Source organism: Cantharellus anzutake (assembly GCF_015039405.1).
Source record: "Cantharellus anzutake strain C23 chromosome Unknown EI90scaffold_17, whole genome shotgun sequence".
Taxonomy (NCBI): Eukaryota; Fungi; Basidiomycota; class Agaricomycetes; order Cantharellales; family Hydnaceae; genus Cantharellus; species Cantharellus anzutake.
In genome coordinates, this window is record NW_024066967.1 from 609,328 (window position 1) to 623,384 (window position 14,057).

At 46.1% G+C, this 14,057-nt stretch overlaps 1 protein-coding gene across 1 annotated transcript; it reads right to left on the minus strand.

Annotated features, from left to right (window-relative positions):
- Window positions 1–1,461: 1,461 nt before the first annotated feature.
- EI90DRAFT_2872117 (P-loop containing nucleoside triphosphate hydrolase protein) lies at window positions 1,462–1,978 on the minus strand (the record flags this gene model as incomplete). The annotated part of the gene is made up of 2 exons (XM_039053859.1): window positions 1,462–1,590; window positions 1,643–1,978. Coding segments are annotated over 2 exons (465 nt in total), but the record flags the coding sequence as incomplete, so codon positions are not given.
- Window positions 1,979–14,057: the final 12,079 nt, after the last annotated feature.

Here is a 14,057-nt window from a genome sequence, read left to right on the forward strand (position 1 = left end):
AACAAATTTGTCACACCAAAGCCAGCATTTCCCTGGCCGCAGAACTCATCATCCTGGTCTATGTCCATAACACCACTGCCCCTTGTTCGCTTCCTACCATCTGTGGCTGTTCTATAAGCTTGTAGTCAAAATTCTTGAGCTGGGCCACTCACTTGTATTTTCGACGGCCTCCAAACAATGATCCCCTTCCAACTCAGCCAACTCATTCTCCAGCTCTTTCTCAGCGTCATCTAGAACTGCTTCAAGCTCTGCTAACGTCATGTTATCCCACCCATCCCACTCCACTTCTGGGTTGAGATGTTTTTGGCTGACATCGGTGGTCCCTGAATTCTCGAATGGAATGCCCAGAGTGATATCAACATCGCTGGATGGCCATATGTCTGCTCTGGGTGGCAGGTCAGGGTCTGGACGATGAAGTTCAAGTAAGTGATCGTCGAAGTTTCCATTTTCTGCAGGGGGGGCGACATGGACATGATTTTTTGAAGTTCCCCTTTTTCGGCGTTTGTTCTCCGGTCTCTGCTCACTGAAAGTTGCGGTATTAGCCTTCCGCTTCTTGTTCTCCGCCGTCTTTCGGGCCCTCTCCTCTCGCTGGCGATGCGTCCCCTCAAAGTAGTCTTTGGGCGCTGTAGGCGGGATAATCGCCCACGCACAGAGCCGGCTTGGATACCCGATTTCACGACTATAAAACCACTTCCATTCACACAACAACTCGATACGGATTCGGTATCTAAAAATAGTACTAATTCGTACGATTCTGACGATATCAAGAACGTCCCAATCGGTGGAGATTTGACGGAGTTCCGTGTTGGAGGAGTTAGGCACAGCAGGTCACGAGTATGTGCGGGCGTGGGAATCTTAAGCAGCAACCCAGAATTCCAGCCTCACTCGTTCCCACGGCGTCTAATAAATTGGTAAAAATGCTCATTGGCTGCATAATAGTTCCATTCAGCCGCATTTCCAATTTTGGCCTTTAATTCCGTAAATCCGTTGAGAAATCGCTTATTTCCTTATATTTTCATATTTTGCCATCATTTCAGATATTGATTGATGTTCTTTTATTGTTACTGTTACCCTTTTTTATTACTTTGCCTAATAAGGTATGCAGGTGCCATATGGTACCAATATTTCTCATCAATTATTCTAAAAATAATTGTTCCTTATATCCTGTACATACCGGATTTTGGAATAGAAGTTCTCCCCTCCCCCATTTTTCTCTAAGGTGCTAGGACGCGCTAGAGAGGGTGTGAGTGTGTGGAATTCCAACAGTAGGAATAAGGGCAGCTGTCTAGCTCACAACGAGTGAGTAGTGGACGCTGAGCCCGGACCTTGCGGAAATCCCGGAGAACCCACACGGAGTTTAAGGATCGAGAGTCAAGCGAAGTTTAGAGAGAAAGTAGAGAGTTTAGGAGAGTTTGGCCCCACGAGCTTAGTCGGCATAGAGAGCCACGAGCCCTCTTGCAGCGCGAGAAGGATAACAACAGCTGAAATGTCCGGATTCCGAGCGGCTCTTCCGAAGCGCTGAGTTAACGTGTTCAAATTATCTGGTGGCCCAAATTGAACCAAATGAGTTACATTGGCTAGATCATGACCCTGTGTGATTTCAGTCAGACATAGGATGCTGATCTGGGGATACGAGAGTCACCAGTCCCAATGATTCCGTACTTGTGAGTCCAATAAGATTCCCTTCTTTAAACGATTTGACCACCATCAACTTATGATCATCTGACATTCCAGAATGCACCCAGACGATTCTCTCTCTCAGGGATGCGCACACTCTTGACCTCAGGAAGTCGGCACTACGCTCGGCGTCAGCACGAGACTCGCAATACACAAGGAAGGGGACTGGAGGGGGATCGGACTCTTTTAAGCCCAGTGGGATGAGGAACCCCAAGTCATTGCAGGAATTTCTACTGTATTGCATTTGATGGACACAGTAGTGAAGATTTGGACGGTCATTGGAGCGACGCATCCATTTTGTTGTCTTGCCATCATGAGTGCTGTAGTACGGGTCCAACCCAATGGCTGCTAATACTTTTCTGCACATCCGAGGGTCCAAGGTAGCCGAGGTGAGATACCATTGACATCTATTTCGGAGGTAAGAGTATAGCCATGCCAAGTTCTTATATGCAGCTCGGAATGAGAGCCACTGGACCACACAGTGTGCTTCATCGACAATAATGCGGTGGATTTTACTGACAAAGTCATCCTTCACCCAGAGGGCTCTAAGGAGGTTCCCTCAAAGCAGATCGGGCCCAAGAACAACAAATTGGTATTTCATGTCCCTGATGGCCTGCTTGGTGAGTAACATCAATCTTTGCATGGATAATCGCTCATTAATTATTACGTGCCTTCACAATTTCTTTATTTACAGTACTTGCTTCCAATGCTATCGCAGTGAGCCCCAAATCCTTGGCACTCTCCACGTGCTGATCTGCAAGTTTCCTCAGCGGCACAATTACAAAGGAGACTCCAGGTTTATCCTTTTTGAAGAGGGCAGGAAGGAAAAAAGTGTACGTTTTTCCTGTTCCTGTTGCCGCTGTTGAGACTAAGTTCTGTTTTGGCTTGCGAAGGAGGAACTCTGCAATTTCGGCTTGGAACCAGCAGGCACATCGGTTCCATTTCCTCTCACTTAGAGCCCTTATTTGCTCAGCTGAAGGTGTCTGATCATCTGCTGCTCGTTCTACAGACCCGCTCATGGTGGCATGGTGGTTGGAAGGAGCCAGGAGGGGTTTGAGGCTGAGGTACTAGCTTTCCTGTCAGTCCCGGAAGTTGCCATGGAGCATCGCCACTGCCATTTTGCACCAGTCATCAGAGCAAAGTGTCGCGAGTTGGTTTCCGGAGTAGGTGATCGGACTTGTGTTTATGTCCGTCGCATGTGACTTTTATATTGTAATACACTTTTGTACTTGAACGTGACTTTATAACTGAATTGTAATATAACAACCACTTAGTCGAGATTTTGCGCATCCACGTAGCGGAGACAGCTGGGTACGAGTCTGCTACAACTATGCCTTTTCGATGGTAGCACCAACTCCATCATAACCTGCACTGTTGATATTCCCCTCTGCTTCACTTCTGGAAACATCACCCCCATGACTTTCTTTGTCACATTGCTGGATGGATCTTGTTCTCTAGTCCTAGCATACAACTGGCTTACCCGCTACAATCTGTTGATTGACTGGGTCTCAAGCAGTATTACGTTCTGAACTCCTGAACTAACCAAGACAGTTACTCCGAGCTCTCCCCTGTCATCTCCAGCACCACTGCCATTGTCTGACATCCAACCATCTGATGTTCCGTTAGCACCTCAGCCTCAGGCTCCCATTTCTCCATTACCATCTATCAAGTTCATCAGCTGTTCTGCATTCATGAAGGCATGTCGACTTGAAGGATCAGTATCCTTCAGCCTAACCATCCCTTCCCAGGACAGCCGCTTGAGGGCTGCCTCCTCCCACACTCATTCCATTGACCTTTTGGCCATTCCAAAGGAGTACCACAAGTTTGCAGACATGTTCAGCAAGAGCAAAGCCTCAATGCTAGCACCGCACCATGAGCACAACCTGAAGATCGACCTTGAGGAAGGCACTTCACCACCCTTGGGAACTATGTATTCCCTCTCTACTTCAGAACTCGAGGCTCTCCAGGCATTCTTAGATGAACACCTAGCCTCTGGGTTCATTCATCCCACTACTTCCGCTCACACAGCACCAGTTCCCTTTGTCTGCAAAAAAGATGGATCCCTCCATCTTTGTGTTGACTTCTGAGGGCTGAATAAGATCATCAAGAAAGATCGCTACCCACTTCCCTGCATCTCAGACCTCCTTGATGCACCTGTCAGGGACGCGTCCAGGGTGGAGGGGGCCCGGATGTAGCACCCAGCAGAGGGACCCTCTCAGGGGGCGAAGCAGGCATGCATGCTGACAGGCCTGATCTGGGACTGTAGTCCCTGGCCACTTAGACTGAAGTGGAAAATGTGAATTGTTATTAAAAGGAAGAACTACACTACTTACCTGAAGTGGAAAACATGAGAAGAAGGTTACTTCTTCAGTTCCCACTTCAGGTACATTTATGTACATGCGGCTTGGGTCACATGATGGGTGCCACGTCATCCACGGAGAGAGCCACAGCCATCTGGGTGTCCCCACGAGGGATCCTGAGGGCATCCACTGCAGGCGCACGTGCTAGGCATTGTCATATCCATTCCCGGCCATCAACTTCCGGGCTCTCCGACCCCTCCGTTCTAACTCCGCTCCCCCCTCACCAACCTCGGAGCCCCCATATTCCGCAAACCTCCCGGTGCCCCTCGATGACCACCACCCCTTCATTTCAATTTATTACCTACGCCTCCCTAAGTACGGAGCCCCGAAGACTTCCGGACAGCTCCGACGTCCGCTAGCGCACTCCCGCCTCCGCTGGGCAATACACTCGCCTGCCCTGCAGAGTCCACCTTTGGGCTTATCCCTCCTTTCCGTTTCTGGGTTAACGCCTGCCTTTCCGCTAACCCCGCGAACCGACTCGTCGGTAATATTCAGTCGGCTAATGTCTTAACCCCATTAGCTCCGCTCCGTCCGGCTCCGCCAATTGCGGAACCGTCTCCGCTGTAACCATATATATACACTACTTGTACATAGGTTACGCCCCAGCAGATAAATCAACTAGAGTTACCCCCACTAGGTTCTAAGTGCCAGTCAGTAAGTTAGGGCACGGACGTGTCACTAGGCACAGCGCTCCTGGCAGAAGTCGCTGAGGCCAAAGCCCTCCGTTACGGAGACATTCCTTCGTCTTAAAATCTGGTTTCTGACAGACATCAAAAGTCCGAGCTCAGGGAAAAGACGATGTTTGCATAGGATCCATAATTAAAACATACAACGAAATTTACACAGAAATTATTAAAAATGGGGAACTATAGTTATGCAAATTTTCAGCCCAAACGGTCCAGCCGTTGTGAAGTTATACCCATGACAGGAATATAGAAATCCGCATCATGTGTAATGACACGTGAGGGTGGCGATGCGCAGGGAACCAGCCGTCGGAACCGAGATCCGCACTTCGGCAGATCGCAAAGACCAATTTCTGTCCAAATAAGGAAGAGCCCGGTCAAAACAAAGCACGGAAAGTGCAAAACAACCTTAGATCATGAGGGAAAAATCTGAAATAAATCACAGAAGCCCATATGAAAGAAATAAACACCCACGCATATCATAAATCCCGAACAATTAAACGAAAACAGCTCCCGCATACAAACGACTATGGGAACGACGCACATGATTACCAAATGTGCGCGCAAATCTTTGCTAACTCAACGAATACCAGGAAATAGGACACAATCTTAGTACCATTGGAAAGGTGGGAATAAATAAAAATTTATGATACCAAGAACGTGAGATAACATCCAGAAATGAATGAGATACAAGGACATGAAGTTAGAAACCTGAAAACGCGTGGGAAGACAGCTTCAAGAGGTCCAGAGTCCTAAATAAAATAGATAAAAATATGATATCTTCAAGGACAACCTACTATAACAACCAACAATACATATGGAGGATTAGGATGTGATAATACAAAAGGGAATCAGGGAATATGAACGAAATTCACGAAAACCACTAAACTACGACGGACCATGGCAGGAATTTTAGGGAACGATGTTCTAATGAAGTGGAGAGCTATAACACATTCGTTTGAGTAATTATTGACTACTAGCAACTTTTTCTTTCAGTTTTAAACCTGAATAATTCACTCATTTATCATTTCAGTCTCATGTTAACTAAATGTCACTAAATAAAATTGGAATAAATCAGCTGAAGGTCTCAGCACAGCCGTATGCATAGTAATGCGAAGTTTGAATTCAGAATCATCGAGTCATAGCAAATTTAATGGTATATATAGGGAATTTGAAATAGGTAACTGTGACAAATACAGCGCAGTCAAGTTCCAATTAACCATTAAAATAGCTTAGGCGAGGGAGGACAATAAGAATTCTAGGTGCAGTCTGACCGCAGTAGAACCGCAGTTCAGCGCAGCATAAGCGCAGTAGAACTATAGCATGAAAATTTCATTTTTTATTCAGTTTTGTTAGAACTGGGCAGATTCGGACGACTCCGGAATGGAATCGGAGACTTAGCGTGGAAGGACCTCGGCCTCAGCGACTCAGGCGGAGCGCTGTGCCATTGCTGGTTGTCCTAGGGGTCCCTAATTTCAGATCTAGCAGAGGGAAAGTCTCTTGGGGGGAATTCATGTCGATTTCGGACTGAGGTTACAAGTTACTATGTACATTGTATATAAGGAGGGGTCCGGAATCAAAAGGAGCAAGGGTAGGACGAAAGGAGACAAAGGGAGATGGAAAGAGGAACAACACCGAGGGTCAAGGGTTTGACTCAATGGTGTTTCTCAAAGGAGGAATGAAGGGCCAAGGCCCAAGGAGGAAGGAAGGAGGTTGGGAGTGGGGAATGGCTAGCTGACTGAATAGAAAGGAAGCAGCAGCCCAAATAGGAATGAGGGAGAATAGCGGAATTGAATAGGACAATGCAATAGTTGCAAGGTCCGAGGTAAGTCTGGAAAGTCTGAACTCGGAAGTTAAACTCCGGAATATTGGCAAACATAATTAAATGGAATGAGCTAACCAATACAATGGGTATAAGCGGAGGTGGGGTCAAAGTCCGAGGTCAGAGCCAAGACCGGAGGTTCCGGAGATGGAGACGCGAATGGGATTCCGGAGCAGAGGTCCGGAGTCAGGAGCTTAGGTTTTGCATACTCATCTGGAAGGTGTCGAGGTTGGGGTCGGACCCGGAATGTTCTGGAGTCGGACCGAAGGTGGTGTCCGAGCCGGAGGTGGGGTAAGGTCTTGGGAGTTGGCAAGGAGAAGGTGACGGAAGGGAAGTAGGACTCCGGAAGTCGGGTTTGGAGTTCCGGGAGCCCGGAGTGGAGGTTGGGATTGTATGGATATGACAAGTTTGAGAAAAATACACTGTAAATAAATCCTGTAAATAGAAGGTAGAGCGTGAAAAAGGAAGGCAACCCAAGGAGTATAAAAGGGAGACCCTTTCTGCGACTTTTCGCCCCCCTTAGAGAAGTAAGAAAATAGAGTATTATTTTTCTCAAGCATTTCTGGTTGTCACTCCAGTGCGAAAAAGCGATATACAGTTAAGATTGCCACTGTAGTAAAAGGCAGCAATAAAGGAGAGAAATATTAAGTAGATATTTCAACAGGAGAGCTGGTTAAGACTCCAGATTTCAAAGTGTAAACACAAAACAGTTATTTTGCTACTGTTAAAACAAGCAATAAAATAAGACAAAAATAAAACAAACTCAAGGGACACTCCAGACACAATCCAAATCCATTAACTGATTAGAATCTTTGAAACTTCACCAAGTAGAAGATTAAATCCAAATTAAAACAACGCTACACAGAATTACACCTAGACAAATTAAGAAATTTCAATAAAGAAACAGCTCCGCAGGGCTCGGTTTATCTGTAAGTCAATTCCCAGGAACTTTAAAACTAACCCATAAAAATAGAATTAGCCAAAACACTCGGATTGGTACTATATTTACAATAAATAACACTAGTACACTTCCCCATCTTAACTAAAGAACCAGGGAACAGCTTGGTGGTGGTCTTGTTTGAACCTCCCAACTGACCTTCCTTCGTTCTCTCCTTCAGCGTTCACAGCAGATGCCCTCAGGATCCCCCACAGGGACACCCGGGTGACTATGGCTGTATGCGAGGATGACATGGCACCCATCATGTGACCTAAGCCACATGTATATAAACATACCTGAAGTGGGAACCAAAGAAGTAGCCTTCTTCTCACCCTTTTCCACTTCAGGTAAGTAACATAGTATTCCCTTTTAATAATAATAACACCCTTTTCCACTTCAGCCTAAGTGGCCAGGGACTGCCTCCTGAGCCGGGCCCACCAGTACACACGCCCGCTCCGCACCCCGCGAGACTTCTAGTGTCAGGCGTCTCACCCAGGCCTCCTCTACCCTGGACACGTCCCTGACACATGACCACCAGCTCTCCGGACATTTTGGTCAAAACCAGACTCTGGAGCTAGCCCATCATGATTATACCTGGCCGGGTATTTGTACCTTCATCTATGTATGTGTCCTCTTGTACTTCTTGTGCCCATGCCAAAGTTCCTCGTCACAAGCCTTACAGCTTACTCAAACAACTCCCCATCCCCAATCGCCCTTGGAACTCCATCTCCATGGATTTCATTGAACAACTTCCCTCCTCTTCTGGATTCACTTTCATCTTGGTTGTTGTGGACCACCTGTCCAAACAGTGCATTTTTATCCCTACCCATGATACCATCACCTCTCTGGAACTGGCCAAGTTGTTCCTTCTCCATGTGTTCTCCAAACACAGAGTTCCTTCCCACGTCACCTCGGACAGGGGTCCAGAGTTTGTTTCCCACTTCTTCTGTTCACTTGGTAAAGCCCTTGGCATCCACCTCCACTTCACCTCCGGTTACCATCCAGAAGGAGATGGACAGACCAAATGGATGAACCAGATGCTCAAGCAGTACCTGCACATCTATAGTAACTATCAGCAGGATAATTGGTCTGAACTCCTACCTCTTGCGGAGTTCACATACAACAATGCTCTGAATGCCACCACAGGCGTCTCTCCGTTCTTTGCCAATAAGGGCTACCATCCAAACATCACCGTTCACCTGGAGCATGTCAGGGGACAGACCCTGGGCCCCATGACCCCTCTCTATAGTCCACAGCCTGACCTGTAAACACAGCCCACCTCAGGGAATGACTACTGTGGGTAAGAAAGTGTATAGATAAAGGCAATGTAGAATACACTTGCCTACTGTGGGTAAGAAAGTGAGAAGAAGGTTAACTTCTCACTTTCCCACAGTGGCCCCAATATGGTGAAAACTTCCAGGGATACCTGGAAGTCACATGAAGGATAGGAACCTGTCAGGGCACACACCCTGACTAGCCCGGACCCGGACCCGCGTCCAGACCTGCTACATTTCCCATGCACATTCCCGCGCTGCATGCTCCATGCGCTGCATGATCCGGCCCCGGATCCTGCCTTCATGTGACTTCTGGATATTCCCAGAAGTTTTCCTGATATGGTGGCCACTGTGGGAAGATGAGAAGTTAGCTTCCTTCTCATCTTCTTACCCACAGTAGGTGTTAGAATGGGCGGATTCAGACGACTCCAGAGTGGAATCAGAGACTTAGCGTGGAAGGACCTCGGCCTCAGCAACTCAAGCGGAGCGCTGTGCCATTGCTGTTTGTCCATTTGGTCCTTAATTTCACAGTAGGCGAGCAGGAAGTCTCTAGGGGGCATTTCAGGTCGATTTCGGACTGAGCCTCCTATGAGTATGTACAAGCACCGATATATATAATGGAGGGGGCGAAAGCACAAGGAAACAAAGGGGAACCGAATCGGAATGAAGGCGTCCGAATGGGAACAAAGGGGTGACAGAAGTGGAGCGGTACCAAAGGTCATAAGGCAGAACCTGTGATACGTCTGAAAGGAGGTAAGGAGGGCAAGGCCCAGAGGGGCAGGAGGATGAGGGGAAGTGGGGATGATGACTAACTGGCTAGAATGGGAAGAAGCAACAGTCCAAATAGGGATGAGGGGAAAACGCGAGAAATACATTACAAGTGGCAAAAGTGCTGAAGATGATCTGCGAAGCTCGGAAGTTGCGGAGCTTACGGAGCTTACGGAGGTGGGGTTGAAAGTCCGAGGAATATTGGCAATAGTGTTTACGTAGTATGAGGTCACCAATGCAATGGACTAAGACCGAGGTGGAGTCAAAGTCCAAGGTAGGAACTATGATGGAAGCTCAGAGCAAAGGTACGAGCAGTGCCTGAGTACAAAGTTCGGGTCAGCGGCGGAAGGTCGTAACTTGGCAGGAGGTCAGCAGAAGAGGACCAGAGGGAAGAGAGGAGAGGTGTCAGGTCTGAAGGTGGGTATCAGAGTGGATGGGAGAAGAGTAGGAGGATGACAGAAGGGTGGAGGTGTTGTGAGGAGGGAGCAGAGGAGTAGGAGGAGGGTGGCGAGAGGGGTGGTGTTCGGTCCAAGGTGGTTATCGGAGCGGATGGTGAAGGAGAGAACGAAGGAAGGTCAGTTGGGAGGTTCAAACAAGACCACCACCAAGCTGTTCCCTGGTTCTGTAGTTAGGATGGGGAAGTGTACTAGTATTATTTGTTGTAAATATAGTACCAATCCGAGTGTTTTGGCTAATTCTATTTTTATGGGTTAGTCTAAAGTTTCTGGGAATTGACTTACAGATAAACCGAGCCCTGTGGAGCTGTTCCTTTATTGAAATTTCTTAATTTGTCTAGGTGTAATTCTGTGTAGCGTTGTTTAATTTGGAATTTAACTTGAATTAAATCTTCTACTTGGTGAATTTTCAAAGATTCTACTCAGTTAATGGATTTGGATTGTGTCTGGAGTGTCCCTTGAGTTTGTTTTATTTTTGTCTTATTTTATTGCTTGTTTTAACAGTAGCAAAATAACTGTTTTTGTGTTTACACTTTGAAATCTGGAGTGTTAACCAGCTCTCCTGTTGAAATATCTACTTAATATTTCTCTCCTTAATTGCTGCCTTTTACTACAGTGGCAATCTTAACTGTATATCACTTTTTCGCACTGGAGTGACAACCAGAAATGCTTGAGAAAAATAATACTCTATTTTCTTACTTCTCTAGGGGGGGGGGCGAAAAGTCGCAGAAAGGGTCCCCCTCCCATACCCCCTGGGTCGCCTTCCTTTTTCACGCTCTACCTCGTATTTACAGGATTTATTTACAGTGTATTTTTCTCAAACTGAATAAAAAATGAAATTTTCATGCTATAGTTCTACTGCGCTCAGCTGCGGCTCTACTGCAGTCAGACTGCACCTAGAATCCTTATTGTCCTTCCTTGCCTAAGCTATTTTAATGGTTAATTAGAACTTGACTGCGCTGCATTTGTTGCAGTTTCCTATTTCAAATTCCTCATATTTACCATTAAATTCGCTATGACTCAGTGATTCTGAATTCAAACTTCGCATTACTATGCATACGGCTGCGCTGAGACCTTCAGCTGATTTATTCCATTTTTATTCAGTGACATTAGTAAAAATGAGACTTGAAATGGTAAATGAGTGAATTATTCAGGTTTAAAACCAAAAGAAAAAGTTGCTAGTAGTCAAGAATTACTCAAACGAATGTATTGTAGCTCTCCACTTCATTAGAATATTGTTCCCTAAAATTCCTGCCATGGTCCATTGTAGTTTAGTGGTTTTCGTGGATTTCGTTCATCTTCCCTGATTCCCCCTTGTATTATCACATCCTAATCCTCCATATGTATTGTTCATTGTTATAGTAGGTCGTCCTCGAAGATATCATATTTTTATGTATTTTATTTAGGGCTCTGGACCTCTTGAAGCTGTTTTCCCGCATGTTTTCAGGTTTCTAACTTCATGTCCTAGTATCTCATTCATTTCTGGATGGTTTCTCACGTTCTTGGTATCATAAATTTTCATTTATTCCCACCTTTCCAATGGTACTAAAGTTGCGTTCTATTTCCTGGTATTCGTCGAGTTAGCAAAAGTTTGCATGTGCATTTGGTAATCATGTGCATCATTCCCATAGTCGTTCATATGCGGATGCTGTTTCTGTTTAATTGTTCGGGATTTATGATATGCGTGGATGTTTATATCTTTCATATGGGCTTCTGTGATTTATCTCAGATTTTTCCCTCATGATCTAGGGTTGTTTTGCACTTTCCATGCTTTGTTTTGACTGGGCTCTTCCTTATTTGGATGGAAATTGGTCTTCGCAATCTGCCGAAGTGTGGATCTCAGTTCCGACGGCCGGTTCCCTTCGCATTGCCACCCTCACGTGCCATTAAACATGATGTGGATTTCTATATTCCCGTCATTGGTATAACTTTACAACAGCTGGACCGTTTGGGCTGAAAATTTGCATAACTATAGTTTCTTATTTTCATAATTTCCGTGTAAATTTTGTTGTATGTTTTAATTATGGATCCTTCATAAACATCGTTTTTTCCCTGAGCTCAGACTTTTGATGTTGCTATTCCCGTTATTGGATATCTCGTTAATGCGTGATCCTTTTATTATGAAAATTTGGGTGGATTAAGATTAGATCCCTTCCTTTCTAATGGGCTATTAAGCTCGTCTCGGTCGTTACTGGTTATTCTTCACACTTGCTTTTTAAGCGTTGTCCTTGTTTTGCAGGAGTTTTAGTCATATCTCCATCATTTATGGATAGTTTTCCCTGTGATTACTTTCATTGGGTCTGTTTGGAGGACATCTACGTTTCCTATTAGAAACACGACTTTGAATTTTGCATTAGTTCCTGAGGAATCCTTGTTCCATGGTACTTCCATCCTTGGCTACGTGTGCAGATGTGGGAAAGTAGTTTCCGTGGAGGTTCTCTGATTGTTTCTATAGTCAAATCTTGGTCGATTGTCCTAATTCTTTCTTTAATATTTGGTATAAATTTCCCCGAGAATTCCGTCTTGTTGATGCTAAGCTTGAAGTATTTTTGCTAATTTTCTTTCTTTCAATTTATTGCGTATAGTTCAATTTATCATGTATAGTCATAATAATTCGTAAAATTTCGCAAAATTTCATTAAAATTCAGGTCCTTCTATTTTCTCATATCTACTTGTCGTATGGGGTTTTGTGATTTATCTGGCATATTTCCATAATGGGTTTCCATAGTGTGACCGTTATTTCTCCTACAACAGAGATAGGACAGGAGAGTGACAGAGGAGTGGAGGTGGCATGGGAGGTGAAGGGTGGTGTGGTGCCAGGACCGAAGGTGAATATCAGAATGGACAGCGGTAGGGTAGGATTCTGGAGGTGGGGGAGGAGGTCTGGAAGTCGGGTCGGGATCGGCTATGCACGGATATGACAGTAGGCAAGTTGTATCTTACTTGCCTTCCTATCTATTACATCTTCTTACCCACAGTAGGATTGTGCCCTGGATAGGGCTGGCCAGACCTGAGGCTGTGGGCCATAGGGGAGGGTCATGGGGACCTGGGAGTCGTCCCCTGACAGAACTGGGCCTGGAGCATGCAGTGTGTGGAGCATGCAGGGCAGAGCATGCATGCGGGTCCAGGTCCGGGCTAGTCAGGGTGTGTGCCCTGACAGAGCGAGACTTAACATCAGCATGCACCCAAGAGTACTCAGTAGATCTTGACTCCCTCCATCACTTCCTTCGCAAAGAAATGCACCATGCTCAGATCCATTATCAGGGCCCAGCAGACTCCTGTTGGAGTCCTGCCCCAGCTTTCAAGGTAGGAACTTTGGTCTATGTAAAGGCCAAGTATTTCTGCTCCACCCAACCTTCCAAAAAGCTCTCTGAGAAAACCTCAGCCCTTTTGAGATCATCACCTGTGTTGGAACCCACTCCCTCACTCTCTGCCTGCCGGAAAACATGCAAGCCATCCACCCGGTATTCCATGTCTTGCAGATTGAACCTCCGTCCCAAACATCATTCCAAACTGCCACCAACCACCTCTGCCTCCAACAGAAATCAAAGGCGAAATGGAGTTCGAGATCAAGGAGATCCTTGACTCCAAGATCAACTGACATAGACACAACAAGTTGCTCTACCTGGTCAAGTGGTTAGGCTATGAAGTGACTGACAAGGAGACACAATGGCTCCTTTCCAGCAAACTCGATCATGCCTCCAACCTTGTCAAAGCATTCCAATCTCGGTACCCAGACAAGCCTGGTCCCAAAGCTCCTTAGGAATTCTGACCCCTCTCTCATCTCTCCTTTCTCTCCACTCCTCATTCCAATTTTCAGTTCTTTTTTCTTTTCTGTAAGTACAGCTCCCCTCACCTTACTAATTCTGGGCCTTCAAAGGTTCAGGCCTAAGAAGGGGATACTGTCATATCCATCCATGGCCATCACCCTCCACTACCTCCGCTCCTTCCAGATCACCTCCACTCCTTCATCACTAACCTCAGAGCTTCTGGATTCCACAACCACCCCTGACTCCCCCGATGGTCACCACCCCCTCAATCCAATATATTACCTACGCCTCCCTAAGTATGGAGCCCCAAA